The following is a 22,135-nucleotide window of genomic DNA, read 5'->3' as shown; positions in this document are numbered from 1 at the left end:
GGTGACTCCATCACTTCCCTGGGCAGCCTGTTAAATGCCTGAACATCCTTTCTGTGAAGAAATTATTCCCAATATGCATTCTAAACCCTCCTGGCACAACTTGAGGCCATTAGCTATATAGTGATGGCTGTATCTGTCCTTCCCAGCTGAATACTTTCTCCAGCTCATGTTTCTCTCTCGTGGTTTGAGTGGTACAACTTCTCCACTGAGGGCACAAAGCTCTCATTGCAGAACACACACTCCAGGTAACTCAAACACAGCCAGAGCAGCTTTTCTGCAGCTATTAAGCGCTTCCATGGGTGGGATTAAGCCATATCATAAGGTGGCCATCAAGACAGGTTTGTCTTTAGGAAGCACATCTAAAAATCCAGCCCCACAGCCTGGCCAGGGGCTGCTTTCCAGCCGTGCAGGAGCGCTGTGCCACGGGCTAGGAGAGATCCAAATGCCCGTGGGCATCCATGGGCAGTCTGGACACTGCCTGCAGCCACACCAGCTGGGCAGGGAGCTGGGAATCCGCTGCAGAGCCACTGAGGCTGCTGGTTCTCTTTCAGGCAGATGAAAGTGGTCTCAGGTGAGACACAGACGTGCCTGACGGCTCCGAAGCTCTGGGAGAGTTGGTAGGAGCTGAGTTCCTTTGAAACTCAGAGCTGAGCTCCCGGGTGCTGAGTGCTTCTACAAAAAATGGCTCAGAGTATATGATTAAGCCCTTATTTCTTTCTGTCTCCTTACTGTCCAAATAACTCAATTACCCTTGCTCTGAGAGGCTGTGGGTGAGAGCAGAGGAGGCATTCAAAGCACAAAAGGCTGGGGCTGTGCTGCTTTGTCGTATTTTAGCTCTCAAACAGTCTCCTGTGTGGTTATTAACATCATTAAGTGTTACTCTGGCAGGAGAGCTGCTGGAAAAATGCTGTGATTTACCTTTGCAGCAATGGGTATCCAGAATCTGCCTCTTAGCAGCAAAACCCAGTTTCTTTTATGTGTAGAATTTGCTGCTCACTTTTCCTGCTGGGTTTTTCTTGAGTGAACCCCATGGTGTTTTACAGCATTAATACTAATGCATAATAGGAGCAACCTTTTTTTAGGCATTGAAAAACAAGTAATAACTGAAAATAGCTTTTATTTCTAGGTTTCTTAAGAGGGCAGGCTAAGAAAACACAAAGAGTTATGCTTGCTCTTCTAGGAAGATGTTGCTTTGAGACAAAAATTACCTCAAAGGGTACAAAATTTCCTATTTTTTCAGCTGGGACCTGAGATGACCAAGGGGCAGAGGAGGGAATTACTGTTCCTGTTATTTCTGTAGAGAAGAACTGAGGATTTTAAACCCTGCTTATTCTTTGAGTTAGTCATCAATGGTCTGAGGGGAGGTTACATTAATCTTATGCTTCTATATGTTAAGTTTTATATGAAACAGGTGCCTGGTTTTAGCACTGCAAGGTGGAATGTCCATGTCCTTACCTTCAAGGGCACCGTGGTTGAGGGTGAAACACGGGTTCACCTCCTCAACTTGGCAAGCACAGTGCTCTGCTCAGTGTGCTGGTGGCTGCTCCAAGAGCCAGATGAGATGCCTGTACACCAGAATGCCTTTTCCTTTCATTTCTGAACCCTTCTATCAGACTATTCATTAAAAAAAAAAAAAAAGCTGCTGTGCTCATTTAAAAAAGAAAAAAAGTTTGCTTAGATGAGGTATCCTGATCCATCACACTTTCCATGGAACTTAAATCCAACTGCTGGTGGCATCTTCTGATCACAGGCATCACACCTGGCCACAAACAATTCCTAAGGAATTTCAAGGCTCCTGATAGTTCACCCAGAATCATCAGGCCTCGAGCCATTTCAGAGGAGGAATCTATATCAGCAGAACTGTTGGAAATCCTCATTACTCCTTATCCAATGTTTAACCCAGCTGTATGTTAGGAGTTCTGTGTGTGCAAAATTACAAAGACCATGTTGCTTTCCCCAGATCCAGGCACGCAGCATTTAGTTTGAGTTCTTTTTTTCCCAATTTTTGCAGGGTCCATGTTACTGCCAGTGAGTCCTGTAACACTTCAGTGCAAAATACAACTTCACACAAAACAGTTGTGCTCCTTTTAAACCAATTTTGGCACATGCACGTGGGTATGAGTGTGTAAAATGTAATAGGGTAGCATAAGAAAAATAGGTAAGACAGTGAAAACAGCTGCCTAGACAAACAAGGAATAAAACTGCTTTGGTCAGAACCTAAGCATTCATCACTAAGTTTAAAATAAAACTAACTAAACTTTAGCATTGTAAGCCAAGACAGAGTGGGTTTATGTGAAAGTGGAAGTCCTTCTATTTTAATTTATCATGTTACACTTTAGCTGTAATAGCTTCTTGAAATTTCCCACCTCTGGAGTCTGAGATCTCTAACTCATCTTGAGGCTTAGATCTCCATAATAAAAATAAAATGAGAAATGCTTTCATGGCATATCTATACCATAATGCAGCAGTGCTATGGCAGCACAATGGCTTATGGATTTAAGGGCAATTTTATGAAAACAAGAGAGAGTGGAAAACGAGGCACATCATTACCCTTGCTCCCATGAACCTGTCTTTCAGCACAATCCAAGAAAGCAAGAAGACAAAAGCTTTGTTACAACAGAACAGGGCAGAGACGTCTGTGGCTGTCAGCTTCTTTAAAGCCAGTAAATACAGGTAGTTAGTCAAAGTCCACAGAATAGAAAAGGGAGCAGTCCTTTTAAGAAAGAGTTTCAGCGTCAGACCATCTTCACCAAAAATCCGACTGCATTCCCTATGAAGAGAAAAGAGTTTCAGTCTCAGCCAGGATTTTCCTGAGCGTTCACTCCAGCACAACAAACATTCATTAGACTTTTATCGCCTTCAATTAAGTGCTTTTCCTACTTACTCCTTTGCACCCATGAGAATCCATTATTTAATTCACATAGAGAAAATAACCCACAATCTTCTTAAAACAGCGATTTCGCAAATAGAAAAGGAGTAACTTACCTGGAATAATCACACTCTGAGCAACAATAATCCCAGGGACTCACACACAGAAATGAAGGTTATCTATAATGCTCTGACAGTTCCCAGACTCTGCCTTCCAGGCCATGAGCACAGGGATTATAATCACCAATTTTTTTTCTCTGTAGCTTGCCAGTTTTTTCTTGCATTGCTCCAAACCCTGTTTTTATTCTTATTGAAATATATTCTCACCTATGGCCAAGTAAGCTTTAAGAGTTGCCTAAAGATACTAAAAAATACTTCCAGACACATCACCATGGTGGGGAAGTGAGACACCAGGCAGTGGGACTGAGCCAGGCAAACAGCAGTGTGAGAGAGGGAAGGAAAAGGGAGGGAAGGAAATGTAATACCTTTATTTTAATATACAGTGAAAAGTTTTGCTTGCTAAGAGACAGTTCCTTGTGGATCAAATTGCAAACAAAATCTCTAGTTTCCCAGACACTGTGTCACACACAGCTCCAGTAAACTGTTTACTTCTTAGGATTTCAAGAAAGAGAAGGGTCAGCTCAGCAGACACTGCTCTTGGGGACAGCTGTCCTGTGCAAAGTGGTATCTCATGGGCTGAGAAGAGACTGAGGACTCCAGCATGCAGATAGATTAAAGGCACATGGAATCCTGGAATGGTTGGGGTTGGAAGGGACCTTAAAGGCCATTTAGGTCCAATCCCATTGCTGTGGGCAGGGGCACCTTCCACTAGACCAGGTTGCTCCAAGCCCCCGTGTTGGACACAACCTGGCCTTGAACACTGCACCCCTCCTGAAACATCTCTACCTTTCCCAAACTGGGAAGGGCTTTTTTAGCAACTCCACTGCCTGCATTCTTGGTTAAAGGTATTCCTGAAGATATTCCCATTATGCTTCCCTTTCTTGACACGAGAGGCTCTCTGACACACCGGTTTAAAACATGAGAGGTCCCACAAGGGAACACTTCATACAGCCCAAACACCAAGGGACTGAGGCAAGGCACCACCAAACTGCAGCGTGTGAAGGGACTGATCTAAATGCCAAGAGGCCTCGGGGCTCCAAAGTGTGTCACAGCCAAACATGGCTGTGTTTGGAAGATTGCTAAAACACTCATTATGCAGAACTAATCAGTAAATTCAAAGATTGCACTGCAACGTGAAGTCAAGAACACTTGTTATTTGGGGGGAAGTGGTGTGATAATTATCCTGATCTGGAAGACAAAACCGTTTTCAGGATGCATTAACCATTTTTAGTAATTCTTGGGAATTCTGCTGTTAAAAACATTACTTTTTTTACTATTAAGAGTGGAAACCATCACTCTTGTTTTGAGGGAAGCAGAATAATAACATCTATGTAAAAAAAGAGATCAGCTACATCCTAACCTAAATGATTCTATGAATCTACTTAATAACCACTCGTTCTCTGCTGCTGCTAAGACAACCTGGGGTACAAAGCAGTAATTTCTGGTAATAATAAATTCCATTCTCAAACTCTGTACCAGGGTGTCCAACAAGTTAACACTCAGGTAGGCAGATCTGCTAATTGTCTCCACTCTAGTTGACCTGGATGCTCTCAGAAGTTAATCTGTTCCCCAAAGATCAGGATAAAATCGTTTCAAATATAAAAAAAACCACAAACCAGCCAGTGGCGTGTATCATTTATCTGAGATGCAAAGCAAATACTCGGTGAAGCAAATATATTAATGCTTAATTTGACTGCAGGCTTTTGTGTCATTGATTTCAACAGAAGTTAAAGGTGATGAGTTCCCCTGTGTGAGAATGGACTCAGTGGGAGCACTTCAGTGTTCCCTGACATGCAGATATCAGCAGTTTCTGTTTAAAAGATGCTTCCCTTTGAGACTTAGTTGGTTGCAGAGGGTGATTTTGGACTCAAACTACATCTCATCTCAAGACAGGTGGATGCACCATGGCTGTGTCACCACCACACCAGAGCCAGGATGGTCCATCTACTGGCAAGAAGAGCTCTGTGTTGTGAACTACAGACCAGTGTGGAACCTGCTCTCTCCAGCCCAGTGGGAATTCTGGTGCACAACTGGATCATTACACGATTGTAAATCCAACCTGCCTCAGAAGCTGTCAGGATCTAGGAGGAAACAAGCTTGTGCTGTGTTAAAACAAGAGAGGAAAGGTGCCTGGGCTGCCCACAGTGATGCAGGGCACTGTCGGGTACCCAGGTGCCAGAATGGGTGAGGTTTTGTTGTCCTGCACACAGACAAACCCAGGGCAGAGCCATGAGGATGGAGTACAAAATGCCTCAACAGTGTGAATCCCCGAAGGAGGAAGGTTCAGTGATTATTATTCTGTGTTGGACTCGGGGCTGGCCAACGATTTGGGAGAGGCATTTGTGGCAGCCTTGACAATGTCACTGTGAGTTCCCAGGAGCAGTGGGAGGGATGAGCAGAGATTCTCAGCTAGGAAAAGAAACCTGGAAATGTTTCACAGGCCCCAGGCAATGGGCTGTTTAAGCAGATGGAAGAGCCTCCATCACACACAGCAGTGTACAGTGACCAGACAAAACAGGGGCCGGTGGCTCCTCAACTCTCAATTAAGAAAATACAGCAAAGACTGTGACAGGGTCCTGCCAAACAAGACAGAGACTTGATGAATTCACCTCTGTGCCTAGGAGAGCTCCATGAATAATGCTCAGACAATGAGGAAATAGGGAGAATACTTTATTTTCCCAGTCATGGCTACAGCAGATTGCCTGGGGCTGTGTGAGGGCTGGGTGCTCAGTGGTTAACTCAGCCTCTTTGACATGCAACTAAAATTAAACTTGCAGGAGTCATCAGACACGACAGTGATTGAAACCCTGGGCTGAGGAGAGAGGGCTCCCAGGATCCCACACACACACTGGTAGTATCTGCAGGCTGTTGACTTAAAGGCACAGACATGTCTAAGGACAGCTAACCCTGAAACTATGACACAAACTATTTCCAAATGCGCAAGGAGTCTATTTAAAACCTGCCCTCTCACATAAATAGTTCTTTTTATTTGCAGGTAGCCCTGAGCCATCAGCTCTGGGCAGCATGCCATGCTCTCAGGAATTACAGCCCCTCAGGCAGTCGTGTAGCTTTGCCTCTGGCACCCCCTAAATAGCTTGTGTGGCCTCTTAGTCATTCTGATGCCAACCCCTGCACAAGAATGGGTTTGTTCACCCCTGCCACACAGCAGCCTTTGGAGTGAAACCCAGCATCTGGTTTTAGACAGCTCACAGGAAAAACAGAGCAAACAGGCAAGACCTGGAGTGATGGGAGTACTGTGAGTGGAATTACATCACCCAGGCCAGAACTTGGCAAGGCCTCCAGTGACAGTAGGGCAGCACCACGGCACCTTCTGTAAGCACAAGTCATCTGGTCCTTCTATCTAAATGATGGCATCTGCAGCAATAAAATACCTCCCAGCTCCATTGCAGGAGACAGGCACCAAGCAGAGTGTGGTTAAGCACACTGGTCAATTGTTTTCCAGGACTGGCAGAATCTGAACATGAAGAAAGAGCATGATCAGATATACTGGTCTGGTCAAGAGCTGGAGCAAAAGGAAAGGGAATTCTGCGTGAAACCCTCACATCAGCAGTGCCTGGCTCAGGGGGCAGCACCACAGGAATGCTGTCTCCCACAGGAATGGTCCATGGGAAGCCTAGGTTTTGTGCTGAAGGTCTTCCTCCCTACTGCTGAGACATTCAGAGTTGGAGCAGCTTCAGGCATCGGACATCCACATCTCTCCTCTGAAAAGCCTTTGCAGTGAAGACCTGGATTTGCAGTGTTATTCCATAGGTGGCTGAGGAAGTTGGCCTGAGCCACTGCTGCAACACAGAGGGAGAGATTTGTGGGTGATGACTGCAAATACCAGCTGCTTACGCCTCAGTTTTTGCTTCAGGTGATGCTCATTTCCTGCTATCCTGCCTGCTAGAAAACCAACTCTTCCCAATGTTTTTGTGTTCATTAAACATCACACCTACCAACACTCTCCCCAGCCAGTGTCTCAAGGCTGTGGAGTGCCCGTAGCACTGACCTCAGCTGCTACACCATGGATAGATCCTGGCAGGAAGCTGCTGAATGTCAGTGTTTGTCCTTGAGAAGACAAGACAGAAGATGGGGAGGCAAAATTTATTGACATGGAAAATGTCACCCACCTTTTGTTAAAATCACAACTCTAATAGGATCCTAAGTCAAGTCTGTGCAGTGATTTCTGCTGTGGCAAACTGTGGCAGGGTTAGACTTCCTACTGCTGTGCTTCCTGAGCTTCAGATCATTTTATCCACCAGGAATGGAAGTTTCAAGCTCTTTATGTGGGACATACCTTTTATTTACAACACTGAGTGAATACCAAGAGCTATGTCTTCTGTCTCAAGACAACCAAGATAATTCACCAAAGTGCAGCTGGGAGTTCATAACCCCGAGTTACTTTCTAAGACCACAGTATTGAACTTCTAAGGTAAAGTGTGAAAGGTAAGGAACACAAAAGTTATAATCTCAAATATTATAATAATAGAATCCCAGAGTGGTTTGGGTTGGAAGGGACCTTTAAGGCCATCTCATTCTGACTCCCTGCCATGGGCAGGGACACCTTCCACTAGCCCAGGTTGCTCCAAGCCACATCCAGCCTGCCTTGAACACTTCCAGGGATGGGGCAGCCACAGCTTCTCTGGGCAACCTGTGCCAGGGCCTCAACACCCTCACAGGGAAAAATTTCTTTTCAATATCCAATCTAAGCCTGCCCTCTGTCAGTCTGAAGCCATTCACCCTCCACTCCCTTGTCAAAAGTCCATCTCTCTTGTAGCTCCTTTAGGCACTGAGTGGCCTAAACTTTTCAGGAAGCCAATCTAAAGTTGGAGATTGGGACTCCTGTCCTTCCAAGTGGGATTTATGAAAAGAACAGTGGCTCTTTACAGCTTTGCTGGCCTGGGGCAGCGCTCTGCAAGTCACTCACATGATCGCTGATGTCTGCCAAGATATCACAGACACTGTTTGCTCAGATCCACTGGGAATATCTGCTGGACAAGATGTCATATGTCTTTAAAGCTGCTGGAGAGTAACTACAACCTCCAGGAACACAATGATAAATCACCTCTGGACCCTGAGGCAAGCCTGGAATTGCTACAGGAGGGGTTTATTGACAGAAATTAGCAACTCCACAGGAATAAAACAAGCAAATCTTAAAAGCCTTGTAAGAGGAACAATACCAAGACTGCAAACCAGGCAAATATAAAACAAATTATGTACCTTTGAAAGTACCCCTGTTCTGGGCAGGAGGCTGGGTTAAATGACCTTCAAAAATTCTTTCCAAATTAAATCTGCCTATAAGTATCTGAATTTAAAAACTACAAATGATGCTTTTTAATCATTTAAGTCATCAAAATATCAAGAGTTCATCCTGAAGAGATTCTATCCCATATCCAAACTGAAAAAAGTTTGGGTAGTCAAGTTGTAACACGGCACAGACCAAACTGTTTGTCCCCATGATAAAATCATTATTTACCAACAGTCAATTCCTCCCTGGGATACGATTTCCTGATATATCTGGAATAAGAAATGCCCTGGGAAGATGCCCGTCATCTCTAACACTGGTCTCCTGATTCCACACATTCACAGACCTACTGCACACCCAATTCCTCTGGGCATGCAAGTATTCCAGCTTTAAAAGCCGAATTCCTAACAGCTGGGGAAATGTATCAGTTATTTAAGCACAGTCTTTCTATGCGTTGCCCCAAATATTATGCTCAAAATTTTGCTCTGATGGAGATGTAATCCACCAACTAACTGCAGAGGATCTATTCTGCAGGGATGTTTATTCACACCTTCTTCCTTATCTTCTGTGCAATCGTTATTACTTTACCCCATACCTAGAAGCCAAGCTGACACTGTTAATGTTCTCACAAACACTCCAGCAAAGATCTGAATGAAGGCATCATTAATGTACAAAGCACTGGGGTTTGGAGGGAAGCACTTAATTAAGTGCAACTGCTCAATTTCAGTCATGCTGATTTGACAGAAATGATAATTCAGGGCCAAATTACATCCCAGATCCTGGCCAAAGCAGCTGAGGGAAGAATTTGGCCCTGCCACACTCCAGCCTGACAGCCACAAATTGAATTCCCTGTGTGCTCAGTGACAGCTGTGCTGAACCCTCTGTCAGCAGGAGCCAGGGATGAGCCACACGCTGGTTAATGCCTGATGGGACAGACAATTCTGCTCAAGTCACTGAGATCGTTTTCAAAGCAAGTCTGCACTGGAGTAACAGTCTGGTTATAACAGAATCAGGTCCCAGCTCACAATTACCCTGTGGGTTTCTTCCCTTCATGGGCAAGGTGTGTTATCTCTCAGCAAGCTGAGCTCTGTTCTTTAAAGCAGCTCCTGCATCACTGTCAGATCAGCAGAACAATGGAAGTGGTGGAGGAGGAAGCGTGAAATTAATTGTCCCAGAATGTGATGGTGCTTCCAAGCCCCGAAGACGGATTAGATGTGGTTTTCTTAAGAACTGGTGAAGCTCAGCCAGCTCTGTCCTGCTGCAGTACTGGTGGCTGGACTGGATGATTTCTTTGGGTTCCCTCCTAACCCTGTATTTCTGTGATTTCCCAGGAGCTACTGAAGAGGGAATTATAAATTTCCACCCCTGCAGCCTAATGTTGGGAGTTAGTGCTATGGACTCCTTGGCACTTGAGGTTCAGAGTTCAACAGCATGCATCCATGTGGCATAAGGAAAGGCTGGAGTCAGAGGGATGTCTTCCCCTGACTCACCACACAGAGGAAGAGGTATTTTCATGTGGAGCCTGACAGAAGATGGGATGAAGTCTCCACATCATTTCCTCAGGATGACAGGCACTCAGCTGTGCCAACTTATCCCTCAGAGCTACAGGGGGAGGAAACCAAGAGTTTGCAACCTGCTTTACCTCTTACCCCACACAAAAGAGAGCAGAGCAGGCTACCTGGATGCTCTTCCTCCACATTGTGATCCAGCAGGAGGAAAGGCCAGTTTTTATCCTGCTATACTTGCTGAGGATAGAGAGCAAGCCACGGTCTTCCTCATGGAAACCATCTCCTCAGCTCTGAACATCTTTCTTCTCAACTATGATTTGGTTTGGTTGCACTTAACACAACTGTTCTATCACAAATGGGCCAGAAAAGATTAATTAATGGCCTGATCCAGACAAGAACACAAAATATAGAGACATTAGTTAATATAACAGCAGTATTATAAGCAAATTATTGACCTTCTCAACTCATTAAAAAAAAACCCTTTGGCAATCAAGTATCCATTTATTCAGCATATATCACTCATCTGTCAGCCTTCTGGGAGCTATTAATGAATGAGGTTTTCTGCAGCATGACCTTTATTCTGCCTTCTGACACCAGGGGTCGAACTGAGCAGAGCAGTGATCTCAGTCCTCAGGAATCAGGTTGTTTTAAAGGGGTATTGCCACGACAGAGCCTACCTGAATTTTTTGATTGGAGACTGCTTTTCCTGCGCAGTTGCAAGGTGTCCGGAGTAATAAATGGGAAAAATCATAATGTTCCAGTTTGTTGAGAACCAAGTCATGAAAAAAGGACAGTCAAAGGTCTCAAAAGTGATTTTGACAAACTGCGTGGTCCCGACCCAGGAGGAGGAGACGGACAAAATGATCAGGAACCTCCAGATAAGCTTGAGAAATGTGGATGTGCAAGACTGGCATCGTGTCTGTCCTTCAGCTTCTTGGCTGCTGCTCTCTGTGTGCGTTTGTGTTCCTTCTTCTCCTGAAAAAAAAAAAAGAAAATTATAGAAACAGAGTTGCACATATAATGAATGCGTTCAAAACACTTCTTGGCAAAATCTCCCCTTCTAGTCCAGCCACAAATCATCCCTTGCCTTCTCCCTGTAATTCCTCTATGTCCCATAAATACTGAAATCCTGCACCAAAATACTTTAATGATACCACCTCTGTCACTTCAAGGAGGCAGGAACAAAACACAAACACAACACCGAGGCCTGAGGTAACAGTGTCACAGTTAAGCTGTTGTCACCATTTGCTTTATCAGCCCTTCTTTCCCTCTGTCAGCAAAGCTCCAAAATAAAAACACATCTCTTGGAACCAACAACATTATGAAGACAATTGCTGTGCACGTGTGCAACAGAAAAGCTCTTCTGAGCCTGCACTTCTGGAGCCAGGAACAAATTCTTATTATTCAAGATTTTAACTCCAGAATCACTTTTTTATTTGCAAGCAGGGAGGGGAAAAAAGGAAACAATTTGCTGGTTTTATATATATCCAGGCGGAGAAAATCTTTTTTCAGTCAAGTCAGTGTACTTAAATTCTTGAAGTTAAAAAAGGAAACTGGACAAAAGCGAAACTTGGTACATGGCTAGAAATAAACCTCTACACACAAACAAGGAGGAATCAGAAGTTATTTCCCACTTTAGTGCAGTGCTTTTCAGATCTAACCTGCAGACCCGTGCAGAGTTCCCAACAGAAGCGGAGAGAATTGAATCTCACTGCCTGGTGACTTGCTCTCCAGACACAACTCCCAGAGAGGCAGCCCATGAACCCTACTTTGATTTCACAGACCCCATCTGGAAACAACAAGGAGCACTAACACTGTTGCCCCACGAGCTCATGGGGCACCACTGAGCTCCAACTATTTACTCCAAATCACATCAGTTTGATAGAAGAAACAGGAAAAAAATCTTCTAAAAACCACGACCTGGAGCTATTCTTAACTATTCCTATCAATTATCACTCACATCAACACCTGACGTGATTTATATAAGAAATAATGTGATTTTAAAAGGAGCTATAGATCAACTACAGTGGGGGCACCCACTGTCCTATATTCAACTTATATGTGACAGAGGTATCCTTTCAGACTCAGATTTACTTTCCTTTTATATCAATGTTTCTGCTGCAGCCACAGAGAAATGTCAAACTGAGGTTCCAAGTTATTACTTTAGACCAACATTACACCTAAAAAAAGATTCATCATAGCAGGGAATGCATTTGTAATCAAGAATTCTCCTAACCAGGACATGGAGCTTTTTGTAGTTGAAATTGTGTGATGTGGTTTTTTCTTAAAAATAATCCGTATTTGATGGCTCCATTGTTTAGTGGTGAATCAAGAATTTAAATAAAATTACAGGTTTATTAAAAACATGCAGAGGATAATCAGCCACTGGTCTGAAAAGGCAAACATCCTTTTAGCATTCTTTTTGGCTGCTGAGAGAAAATAGATATTTTTATGGTACTAATAATGAGTGACATGTTCCATTAAAAGGTAAATTACAGTTTATTTGCAAGTTAGAATGGCTTTGAAAGAATATATTATGTAACATCCACTTGCAGGACTTCCCACTAAGCAAAACTACCCTGCAATTAGTCCTTCTTCAGCTAACAGTTCAAATAATCACATAATGATACAAAAGTAAAGCGCTTTTATCTGTGCTTTCTATTTTTCAATTACCAAATAACGATGTAATTGCTGTTCCTACACATGACACCACCATTAGCATTTGACTTGGATTTCCCAGTCCCAGGTCTGAATGACAGGGAAAGGCACAGAAATATACACTTGTTGCAGGACCTGCCTTGGATTTAAAGACCTGTGTAAATTCTGGGCTGATTAAATGTACAGTGGGGAGTTTCTCTAAGTGTTTAAAGAGTGGGATTCATCACATGTGATGGAGTTGGCAAATATTTGTGTACTCAGGCTAAACATATTGTCTAGAAGCCCTTTATATTTAATGACAATGGAAAGGCATGTTGAGAGGGTAGCTGATTCCATCCTCACATATATATCCAAGCCCACTGAAGACACTTATCTCTCTCTAGACGAGATATTTACATTTAATTTACATAAAATTGAGATTGATCTCCGGCCAAAGTGCTGTGGAAGCTCAACAGCTGCTTTCAAAATCCATGGGAGGTGCACACCTAACCCTTGGCCAAAGAATCCAAAGAAAAAGATAAGAAATATCTTTAATTACAGGTCTTGAACTCGAAGACACATGGTGAGGAAGCACACAGTTCATACTACAGAGGTTTGAAAATTTCCAAGTCATGAAGCTGGGGCTGGAGCAAGCAAGGAATTAGCAATTGTGTTCAGACACCAAATGCTGTGATAACAAGGAGGAAACAAACTGATCAGCCCAAGTGGTTGGTAGACAGCATTTTACAATTAGCAAGGCAGCAGAAATCCTCGGTGTGTGCACTGAGATCAGACTGAAGCAAACCAAGAGACTTACCCTGGCAAGAGCACAGAAGCAAGCTGAGCATTCAGAAAGGATGAAATGGTAAATAAGAATACAGATCACACTGCAGGGGACACGAGGAGATGACACTGGCCAACAGCACACTGTGTGAAAGGCAGGAAGCAGAAATACCCCTGCGTGGTCATTTGCTCCTTAGTATAATTCTTACTTGTGATGTCTCTGTGACAAGATGGCCAAAGAAAAGCCTTTTGCTTTTGTTTTTCAGAAGAGTGAGATGAAGAAAATCAAAACCTATAGCTTTTCATCTGAACTCTTTTGACTATTTGGCAACTACATCCTAAAAACCAGTATTCTTTATATTTGTTTTCCTACCTGTCGGGTCAGTCCTACTTAGACTTCACTGATGAGGAAGGGAAGATCAGGATAAAAAGGGAAATTGATAAATGCAAAATAAATGTTTAGAAGAGTGTAATGTCAAGGCCTAAACAAGTGGCCTAAAGTCCTTTCTCAGAGAAGATGGATTTTGATTTTGGATGTACCCCAGTGCCAGCAGGCACAGTTACTTCAGCCTGATGTCTGCAAAGATGAGATTGATTTTCTGGTCTCTTAGCTATGATCTTTACTGCAAGATGCTGCATCATCCACTCCGTGCAGCAATAATCACCTCCAACACTTTTCTGAGACTTTCCATGAAGAGAGTACTCCTGGAGCACAAGATCCCTCTGTTTCCCACACAAGAGGAAAAAGGTTGACTCTTGCTGCCATCGGGACAAGGTGAGGGGGCAAGAGGAAGGTTCATCTTCCCCAATTCCAGTGTGCAAGGGAGATCCAGCCTGTTCTTCCTCCCCCTTTTGCCCACAGCAAATACAGAGTATTCCAAAGAACTTGGACAATTAAACTACTCTTTCCAAAACACTTGGACAGTCACATTATTTCACTCGTGTAACATCTCTCCTCCTCAACAGCAGCAGACTCAAAGGCATGTGGTCCCATATTGTAACTGCTCCCATCCCAACCCTGCTGCTGACAGATGGATGGACACCATGGTGAAGAAGTCAGTGTTCACCATACCTACAGGTTCATTTGAGCTAAACTTCTGCTGTAAAAGTGGGTGACACATTCCCGATGGAAGCCCTGACATGCAGCTGACTGATGATCTGAACTGTGATGGTCTTCCCTAGATATCCTTCCACCTGTTGCTCCTTCTCTTCCTCTTCACCAGACCATCCACGGAACGAGCTGAGGTTGTCACTGTCTTTGAGAAGGAACAGGGCTGGCTCTTAAAGGTCCTGGTCTCTGGCCAGGCTGAAGCTGAGGAAACACAATCACTTTGTAAAGACTAACTGTGCTAATGTTAATCAGCTTTCAAGATCTTCTGTGCCTTAGGATGTCTCAGATACCTTACACATTACATGTACCTGCTGACTCCCAGGCCTTTTCCTCCCATCCATGCTTCCTTCCCTCCTAACCCCAGTTTGCACCCAGGCACGGGAAGGACTTGCACGTGGCTTTGCTGTTCTCAGCACCGTAAATCAACGTCAGCATGCTCGGGCTCTGCCCATTCCTTCAAAAGGCAGAGGAAAGAGGCCCCTCACAGGCATGCTGGGAATATTCCTACCTGATCTGCTCTGCCTCTCGACTCTGCTGTGCCGACAGATTCCCGAGGGACTTCGATTCTGCAGCTCAAGAATGGGAGCAGCAGAATCTTCAGCAACAGATAGAGGGGAGAGCTGCCTAGTCATGCCTCTGTGTCTGCTGGGGCAGTTGCCTCCTGGCTTGCATTGGATGACAGATGATCGTGAGGCACCTGAGAAGAAAGAGTTTGCATCAGTTTGGCTGTAAAGTCCCTGGAGGAACGCGGGGCTGTCAGTGAAAGGCACACAAACGGATCTGCGGGAGGAGGGAAGCGCACGGCAAAAATCAAGGTTCCAGCTCTGCTCAGAATAAAGTAAATGAGTGAGTAAATAAATACTTAACTCTCTCTCCCCCCCTATGGATAAAAAGGTGCTGTATGAAAACCAGTCTTTCCCCCGAGGAAATGAGAGCCCCATGCCGCTGTACATTCTCAGCCCCACGGCTCCATCCGTGGGGGCTGCACAGTCAAAGGGATTTGTACTCACGTGGGCCCCTCTCCTGAGCACTGGCCCTGAATCAGGCCAAAGGAGAAGTCACCATTCCCCCTCAGGGTGGAAAGGAGGGTTCAGGAACCACTGCCTGCTGGGGTGCTGAGAGCCTCTCCAGAGGAGAGCTTCCTCTTTCCATCCTCCAGAATGATCCTTTGAGACTCATGCACAGAATGAAGCCACAGTCACTGACAGAACTTTTGGGTGAAGAGTTCTGCTGCAACGTTGAAGACATCAATTTTAAGCCTTTACATGCATCAAATCAGAGTCTTCACATCTTCAGAGGAGTTGCTTTTTCTTCTTCTGCACCCCCAAGGCGCTGCATTGGAGGCTCTATCGAGGCACGAGGCAGCAGAGAAGAACCAGGTCCCAGAATCACCAGCTGTACCAGATGAAAAATTTTCCAGTGAGCGGGACATCCCCTTTGAAGAGTAAGAACTTGAAGGACTGGGTTGAGAATCAGCAAACAACAGCAAGGAGTGCAGTGCTGAAATCCAGCAGTGTGCCTGGACATATCTTGGATGTATTCCCAAGTTTAGTGAAGGTGTCTCTGTAAGAGGTCAACACACGAGCAGCACAAGAGAGTCTTCTTCTCCAGCAGAAAGTCAAGATTACAAGCCATCTACTTAAGTATAAATGTGTGTTCATGGCCAGGTGAGATCATCCACTGCTGTTTTTGCAGCTGCTACTTCAACTGGTGACCACCTTACCTAAACCTTTGGAATATACACATACCCAGGGCAGCCACTGACCCTGCTGTGACTTGGAAGGATTTAATATGATAATCCCAACTATTTCACGCTGAAAAGAATACAAAACCAGACACAAACCCCATGTGTAAGGTGCCACACATGCAACAAATACAGCAGAAATCTCAGAGGGAGAGTTTCTTTGTTGCAACATGAGTCATTCCAGTACAATTTCCGAAAATAACTCCATGACCAACAACATAGAAGTATATTCCAAAGCAAGGACTGTATTCAGGATTCAAGAGATTGCATGAATCTTGCCAGAGGAAGGTAGAGTTCAAATAACCTTTGATGGACTTAAAGCCATATTGAATTCACCAGGTCTAACTACAAAGATTTCAAAGGAAGATTTAAGATTTACACATCTTTTCGAAGGAAGAGATGTATAAAACAGGGAATTATACAGAAAAAACTCCTCTCTCAGCCTATTTAGAGCCCCCAAGGTTAATTCTTACCCACCAAGTAGACAAGTGACTGAACCAGCAGCTAACCCCCTCCAGATGATCTTTCTCAAGATGCTCTGCCCTTTCTCCTCTGTCCAGTATGAGGTACCCCCGACACAAGAGGGACACCCAAGTTTAGGTTCCTTTCCACCTTGCCAAGTAGTCACACTTTGCCAGGAATTCCTGCAAATCCAATCAACGCAGTAAACAACCCACACTCTGACAGCAGACCCACAAGTCGACCTTGAAATATTAAGACCTATATGATGTCTAAGCACTGTGTTGCCCCTTTGCATATTTGGTGAGCATTCCTTTCTACAGAGCTTTTTAGAGCCTGATGGATGTTTTCAGACCTTTAAAAAGCCATTCACCTTCATATATTTACTTTTTAATGGAGAAAATTATGCTCCAACAGCAACACAGCTCCTCCCATGACTTGGTTCCACTCATTTCAAAACTCCCAAGTGTTACTTCTCCCACTAGTCAAACAAGGATAACATTATCTACTTCTTAGGGTTTAGCAAACATCTTGTTCAACTCTGAGGTTGAACAGTGTGTTAGAAATGGCAGCCCTTGGCCACTCACCTCACCAGAACACCTTAATTTGACAGCTGAAAGTCAGTTCCGGCCTCCACGAGGTTAACCCAGTCAGTGCTTTTGGGGCTAAATATTCAAAAAGGCACTTAGGGTTTTTCAGGTCCCCAGCTTCAAGAAGTTTTGTTTTTAGGAAGTGTTTGCTGACTGCCTGTCCTCAGAGAAGCAGCCACTGATGTGGCTGGACCCAAATCACTCCTCACTTTGATATTCATCATTTAAAGAGATTGCACAATGTTGAAAGACACGTGCTATGTCTCAATTCAGGTTCAATTTAGAACAAGATCAAGATTCACATTACACTCAGCAGAAGTCTAGCAGTGATCTGCAACCAAAATTTGAAGGAAACCTATTCTTCCTCACATTCTAAAAGAGCTCTGAGCTATTTGTATCTGGTACAGCAAAGCAGTGTGAATCTTCCCCTGTGCACTGAGAACCTCAGCAGTTGAGACCAAAACTGTAATTCAAGACATTGCATTTAATGGAAAGTCACTGCTTGATTTACTGAAATCTTCTTCCCTCATACTTGAAGCAATCAGACAGCAGAGCCATTTATCAATGTGTCATTGTTACAGCTAGAAAGCCTGGGACAATCTAATGCTGCTGAATCTGAACGTATTTTAAGGATATCCTTTGACAGGGGAGGTGAAGAGATGTGTGCTGGGCTGACTTATCCAAACCTGGAATCAGCAGCAAGGGCAGCAAACCACCAGTTGCACATTTGAGCAGTGAAACCTCCCAGGTGGGCAGTGTGACCCCACCTTCCTAGAGGTGGGGAAGGCAGAACTCAGGTAATTCCAGTTCTCTGTCTCACACAGAACTATGAGCTATCAAGCAGAGATCTGCTAAGACCCTCCAAATTTGGGGGGATCAAGAGGAGCAGTTTCCATTGAAGTTCCACATAACTCCATAAATCCCACACATATGTGGAGACCTTGTGGTTTCAGGCAATGAGACCATGTCTTCCCCAGAGAGGGAAACAGCAGGGTGCTGCCATGACTTGCCACAAGCAAATGGAGAAGCAACTGTGTCCTAAAATGGTACCATAATACACCTCCACCACAGCAAATGGGGTTGGATTCATTTGACTTATTTCAGATGTTAATCTTACGATCAGAAAAGCAGTGCCCTGGGACTACCTGCATCTCCCTGTGAATATACAGGGAATAACAGAATCATGGGATGGTTTGGGCTGGAAGGGACCTTAAAGCCCATCTAGTTCCAACCCCCCTGCCGCGGGCAGGGACACCTTCCACTAGACCAGGTTGCTCCAAGCCCAGTCCAACCTGGCCTTGAACAACAATCCTGAGCAGAGACGTTAACATTGGGTGGGACTTTTTGTCCAACTTGTGGCTTTAGCAGAGATGAGCCACAGGCTGAGAGTGAATCTACATTTTGGGCATCATTTGATATTTTAAGAGAACAACACTGGAAAAGATTAGGAAAAAACAAATAGGAAAAAACTTTGCCAGACTGTCAGATCTTGCTGCTGGAGGTGTTCCTTGGGGGTTATAACTGAGTGTCAAAGCAACACTCAGTGCCAATGGGATTGACAAAAGACAAAGGGGAGAACTGCAAAGTACCACATTTGATTGTATCAAGCACATCTTTATGAGTCAACTCTACCTAGATTACTTTTTGTTATTGGATAACAGCAAATCCCTGCTCTTTCCCATGTTTTTTTTATGATTACTTCTAGTTTATTAATCTGTTTCAGCAAATCTTTTTCCTTGCCACGCAAATGTGGATTCTTTTTAGCACAAGAAGCAAGTCCATTTTCTGCACATGGAGACCAGAGGGAAACCAGTAAGGGGCTTTCCTTACGCTTCTAACGAAATCTGTCCTGTCTTGCATTAATTATTATATACACACCCCAGCGTGCTTCAATTTAGCAAGGTAATTATGCTTGTGAGTAGCCTAAACCACATGATTAATATCACTGAAGTCCAGTCCAGTCTTTTAATGTTCTTTAACACCATCTTCAGACTCAGCTGTGGGAGGAGGTGACCACCACGTGCTGCTGCCATTGTGCCCATTCAGGCCAGAAACCAGCAGCACATCCTGGTCCTGACAACCCTTTCCATCATCCATAAGTAGCCCCTTATCCCTCTTAAAAGATGTGGTACATGACTTGTGGCTTCTTGTTCATACGCAGATTTTCAGTAAGAAAATGCATCCTCACCCACCTTGACTAGAAAAATCCCTCTGTTGTTTTCCAGGGGGGCTTGGAGAGAAGGATTATGCTTTGAGGTTCAAAACCAATTGTCTTCAAATCATCTTCATGTGTATGACAACTTTAGCATGTGACAGCAGTGCTTGGAATAAAAAAAAAGCAACCCACACCGTTTCACTGGGACAATGTTTCTGGTCTCAAAGTTGCTACTAAAAATAGATCATAGAATCACAGAATACCCTGAGTTGGAAGGGACCCACAATGAATATTGAGTCCAAATCCTGGCCTTGCACAGGACAACTCCAAGAATCTCACCATGTGCCTGAGAGCATTGTCCAAATGCTCCTTGAGCTCTGGTAGCCTTGGTGCTGTGACCAATTCCCAACCAGCCTCTGGGTGAAGAACTTTTTCCTAATATCCAACCTAAACCTCCCCTGACACAGTTTCCTGCCATTCCCTCTGGTTCTAGATCTAATGGATTGCCAATTAAATAATCAGTGCAACATAAAAATGCACTCCTGGATGTAAGTTTTATGGCCAGATCATCATAGAATTGATAGTTTCATTTTCTTTTCTCTTTTATCCAACTGCCCTGGTGGAAATTTAAAACCTCTCAGACAGGTAACTAAATTCCTTTCTGAAAGCCATCTGTGCATTCATGACACAGGATTACTGACATGAAGTATTGGCTTATTTAGAGACAGCAACATCTGGCTTGATGGTATGTGCCAAAATACCTACCATTTATTTGCTTACCCAACTAAATTGATGGTTATGTAAGTGATGTAAGCAAGCTGGACAGTTTTTTCATATTATATCCCCAAAGCCTTGCACAGCAGTGATCACCTCTAGTCAGGAGAGAGACCACCTTTTCCAAGAGGCCAGTCAAGGCACCTACAATCTACTGAATACTCACTCAGCATCAAAACAGGCTCATTCTACCGCGTCCTCAAAATCTCAGATCCTAATATGCCATTGTTTCTGCACTGACAAAACAATGCCTCCCTGCCAGGGAAACAATAGCTGGGCTTTGACAGATGGATGGAGGTAGGAGCCAGTCTGGTGTTGTGTGGAAAGTACGTCAGTTGAGTGTTCCTGCTAAATTGGGCCCCGGTGGCAGAACTGGCGGCGTTCCCTTTGCGCGGCAGCGTTACCTGCTGGCGATGACGGACCCGCTCACACATCACCAAACCATTGTCTCCAGCAGCCTGTACACGTGCTCACGTGTTGGACAGGTAGCTCACCACCGTGAGGGCTGGAGGGTTTTGTGGTGAAATTCTGGTCTCAGTGGCACGCAGCAAGGAGAGGATGATGTGGATTTTGCGGCCAGGGAAATACCGGACGCACGCGGCCCCACAGGAAAGGGGACTGAGCGGCACTGCTGTTGGTAGAGGTGAACAGAGCTGCTCCTGTCCATCTCACAACAACAGAACCTCATTAGGTTGGATTAGCCATGGCTTTAATTGGGTTGTTTGCTACTGCTAGCACACAACTGGGAGCAGGGCTATCCAACAGTATCCATCCAAGTTAGGTCCATAGCTTATTTTATCTCAGCTACTGCCTGTAAAACGAAATTCTACCCCTCACTGCACTGGTGTAAACCCACAGCAACTCAGGACAACCAGTCCAGCTGCCTGGGCACACTGCCATACCTGAAGATAACAGTTGACCTGTTATCTTCAGTTAAAACTGAAGGACAAACTCTCCCCAACTTTCAATGTGTTCGGAACCATCGGTTTGACCAAGGACATGAAGATGTTATTACATTTACTGAACCCAAGCAAAATCAGGAAAACAAGCAAACACACTTTGCAGGCAGTGTGTTACACAGGTGTGAGGAATAAGCATCTCTTGTTCAGTGAAAAAAAATCATTTCACCACGTCTCAGGCCTTTGGACATGATGTTCTTCATTTAAACACACCCCTCCAAGACGCTGCAATGGTCTGCGTGTTTTATTAATACACATATGTCCATTCAGAGTGCTGCCTTGTTCATTTATTATTTGCTTGTTCTGGAAGTTTTTATGTTTGAAGGGGATAAGAAGGTTACAATAATTTTTTTTTTTTATCTTAGGAGAAAAAAGATTTTCAGATTATAATGAAAAACAAATGACTCAGTGATGGCGCACAACATTTCTCTTGTGCTATGATTAACTATTGTCAAGAGCAGAAAGCAAAACAGGTATTTTTGTTGTAGTTTACTGGTGACATCCATCAGCAATTTCTGCCAATTATCCCCTTAGTGTCTGTATACAGCCCTCACTTCAGATCAGCAGACAGCAACTTTGCTTACAATTAGGAATCTCAACAACTTCCACGTGCCCTCCCATCCTTGCAATAAAGTGAACAAAGAGGAGCAAAGGAAGTCAATAATTAAATTTCACATCCTGTAAATCACTTAGTGCCTGACCAAGGGATGTGTCTAATTACCCTTCCAGAGGAGCAGTTCCAGCCTAATTGTCAGGGGAGGAAATACAAGTTAGACAGGCAAAAAAAAAAAAATCCCCTCCATAGGCACCTGTGACGTCTTGTGCTTTGATACCAAATCTCACCTGTGAAGTTCTCCACCTCCCACTTCCCTGACTACAGCTGAGGCACTGTGCTCCTGAATGGAACAGACACCTCCCTGTTATACCATCCAACACCTGGGGAAAGACCCCCCTCACATCCCACCTCTCACATGGGGAAAAGGAAAGCTCTGTCCATAGTGGCCACTAAGTGCCTGAAGAATGGTCTCACAGCAGAGACAAATGACAGAGATACCTATCAGGGATGGCCAGAGTGTATCTGATTCTGCCTTAGAGGAGGGATGACACAGACAACATCCTGAAGTCACCCTCCATCCCTGCATCTCTGTGGCTTTGTGATGGTAACAGTGTTAGGACCAAATC

At 44.3% G+C, this 22,135-nt stretch overlaps 1 protein-coding gene across 4 annotated transcripts in view; it reads right to left on the bottom strand.

Moving 5' to 3' along the window:
* The window catches only part of SLC35F4 (solute carrier family 35 member F4), a 118,537-nt gene that overhangs the window by 7,759 nt on the left and 88,643 nt on the right, over positions 1–22,135 (bottom strand). For 2 of the 4 annotated variants that reach the window (XM_032691919.1, XM_032691920.1), the window contains exons 2-4: positions 14,781–14,969; positions 10,419–10,716; positions 2,551–2,770 (exon numbers count right to left, since the gene is read on the bottom strand). In XM_032691919.1, the coding sequence (XP_032547810.1) occupies positions 2,551–2,770; positions 10,419–10,716; positions 14,781–14,969 (707 nt within the window). The remainder of the gene's footprint in view (positions 1–2,550; positions 2,771–10,418; positions 10,717–14,780; positions 14,970–22,135) is intronic. The other 2 variants (XM_032691921.1, XM_032691923.1) reach the window with 1 other exon arrangement.

The sequence above is a fragment of the Chiroxiphia lanceolata genome, chromosome 6 (assembly GCF_009829145.1).
Source record: "Chiroxiphia lanceolata isolate bChiLan1 chromosome 6, bChiLan1.pri, whole genome shotgun sequence".
In the NCBI taxonomy this organism is placed as follows: domain Eukaryota; kingdom Metazoa; phylum Chordata; class Aves; order Passeriformes; family Pipridae; genus Chiroxiphia; species Chiroxiphia lanceolata.
This window is presented reverse-complemented; position numbering and strand designations above follow the sequence as displayed.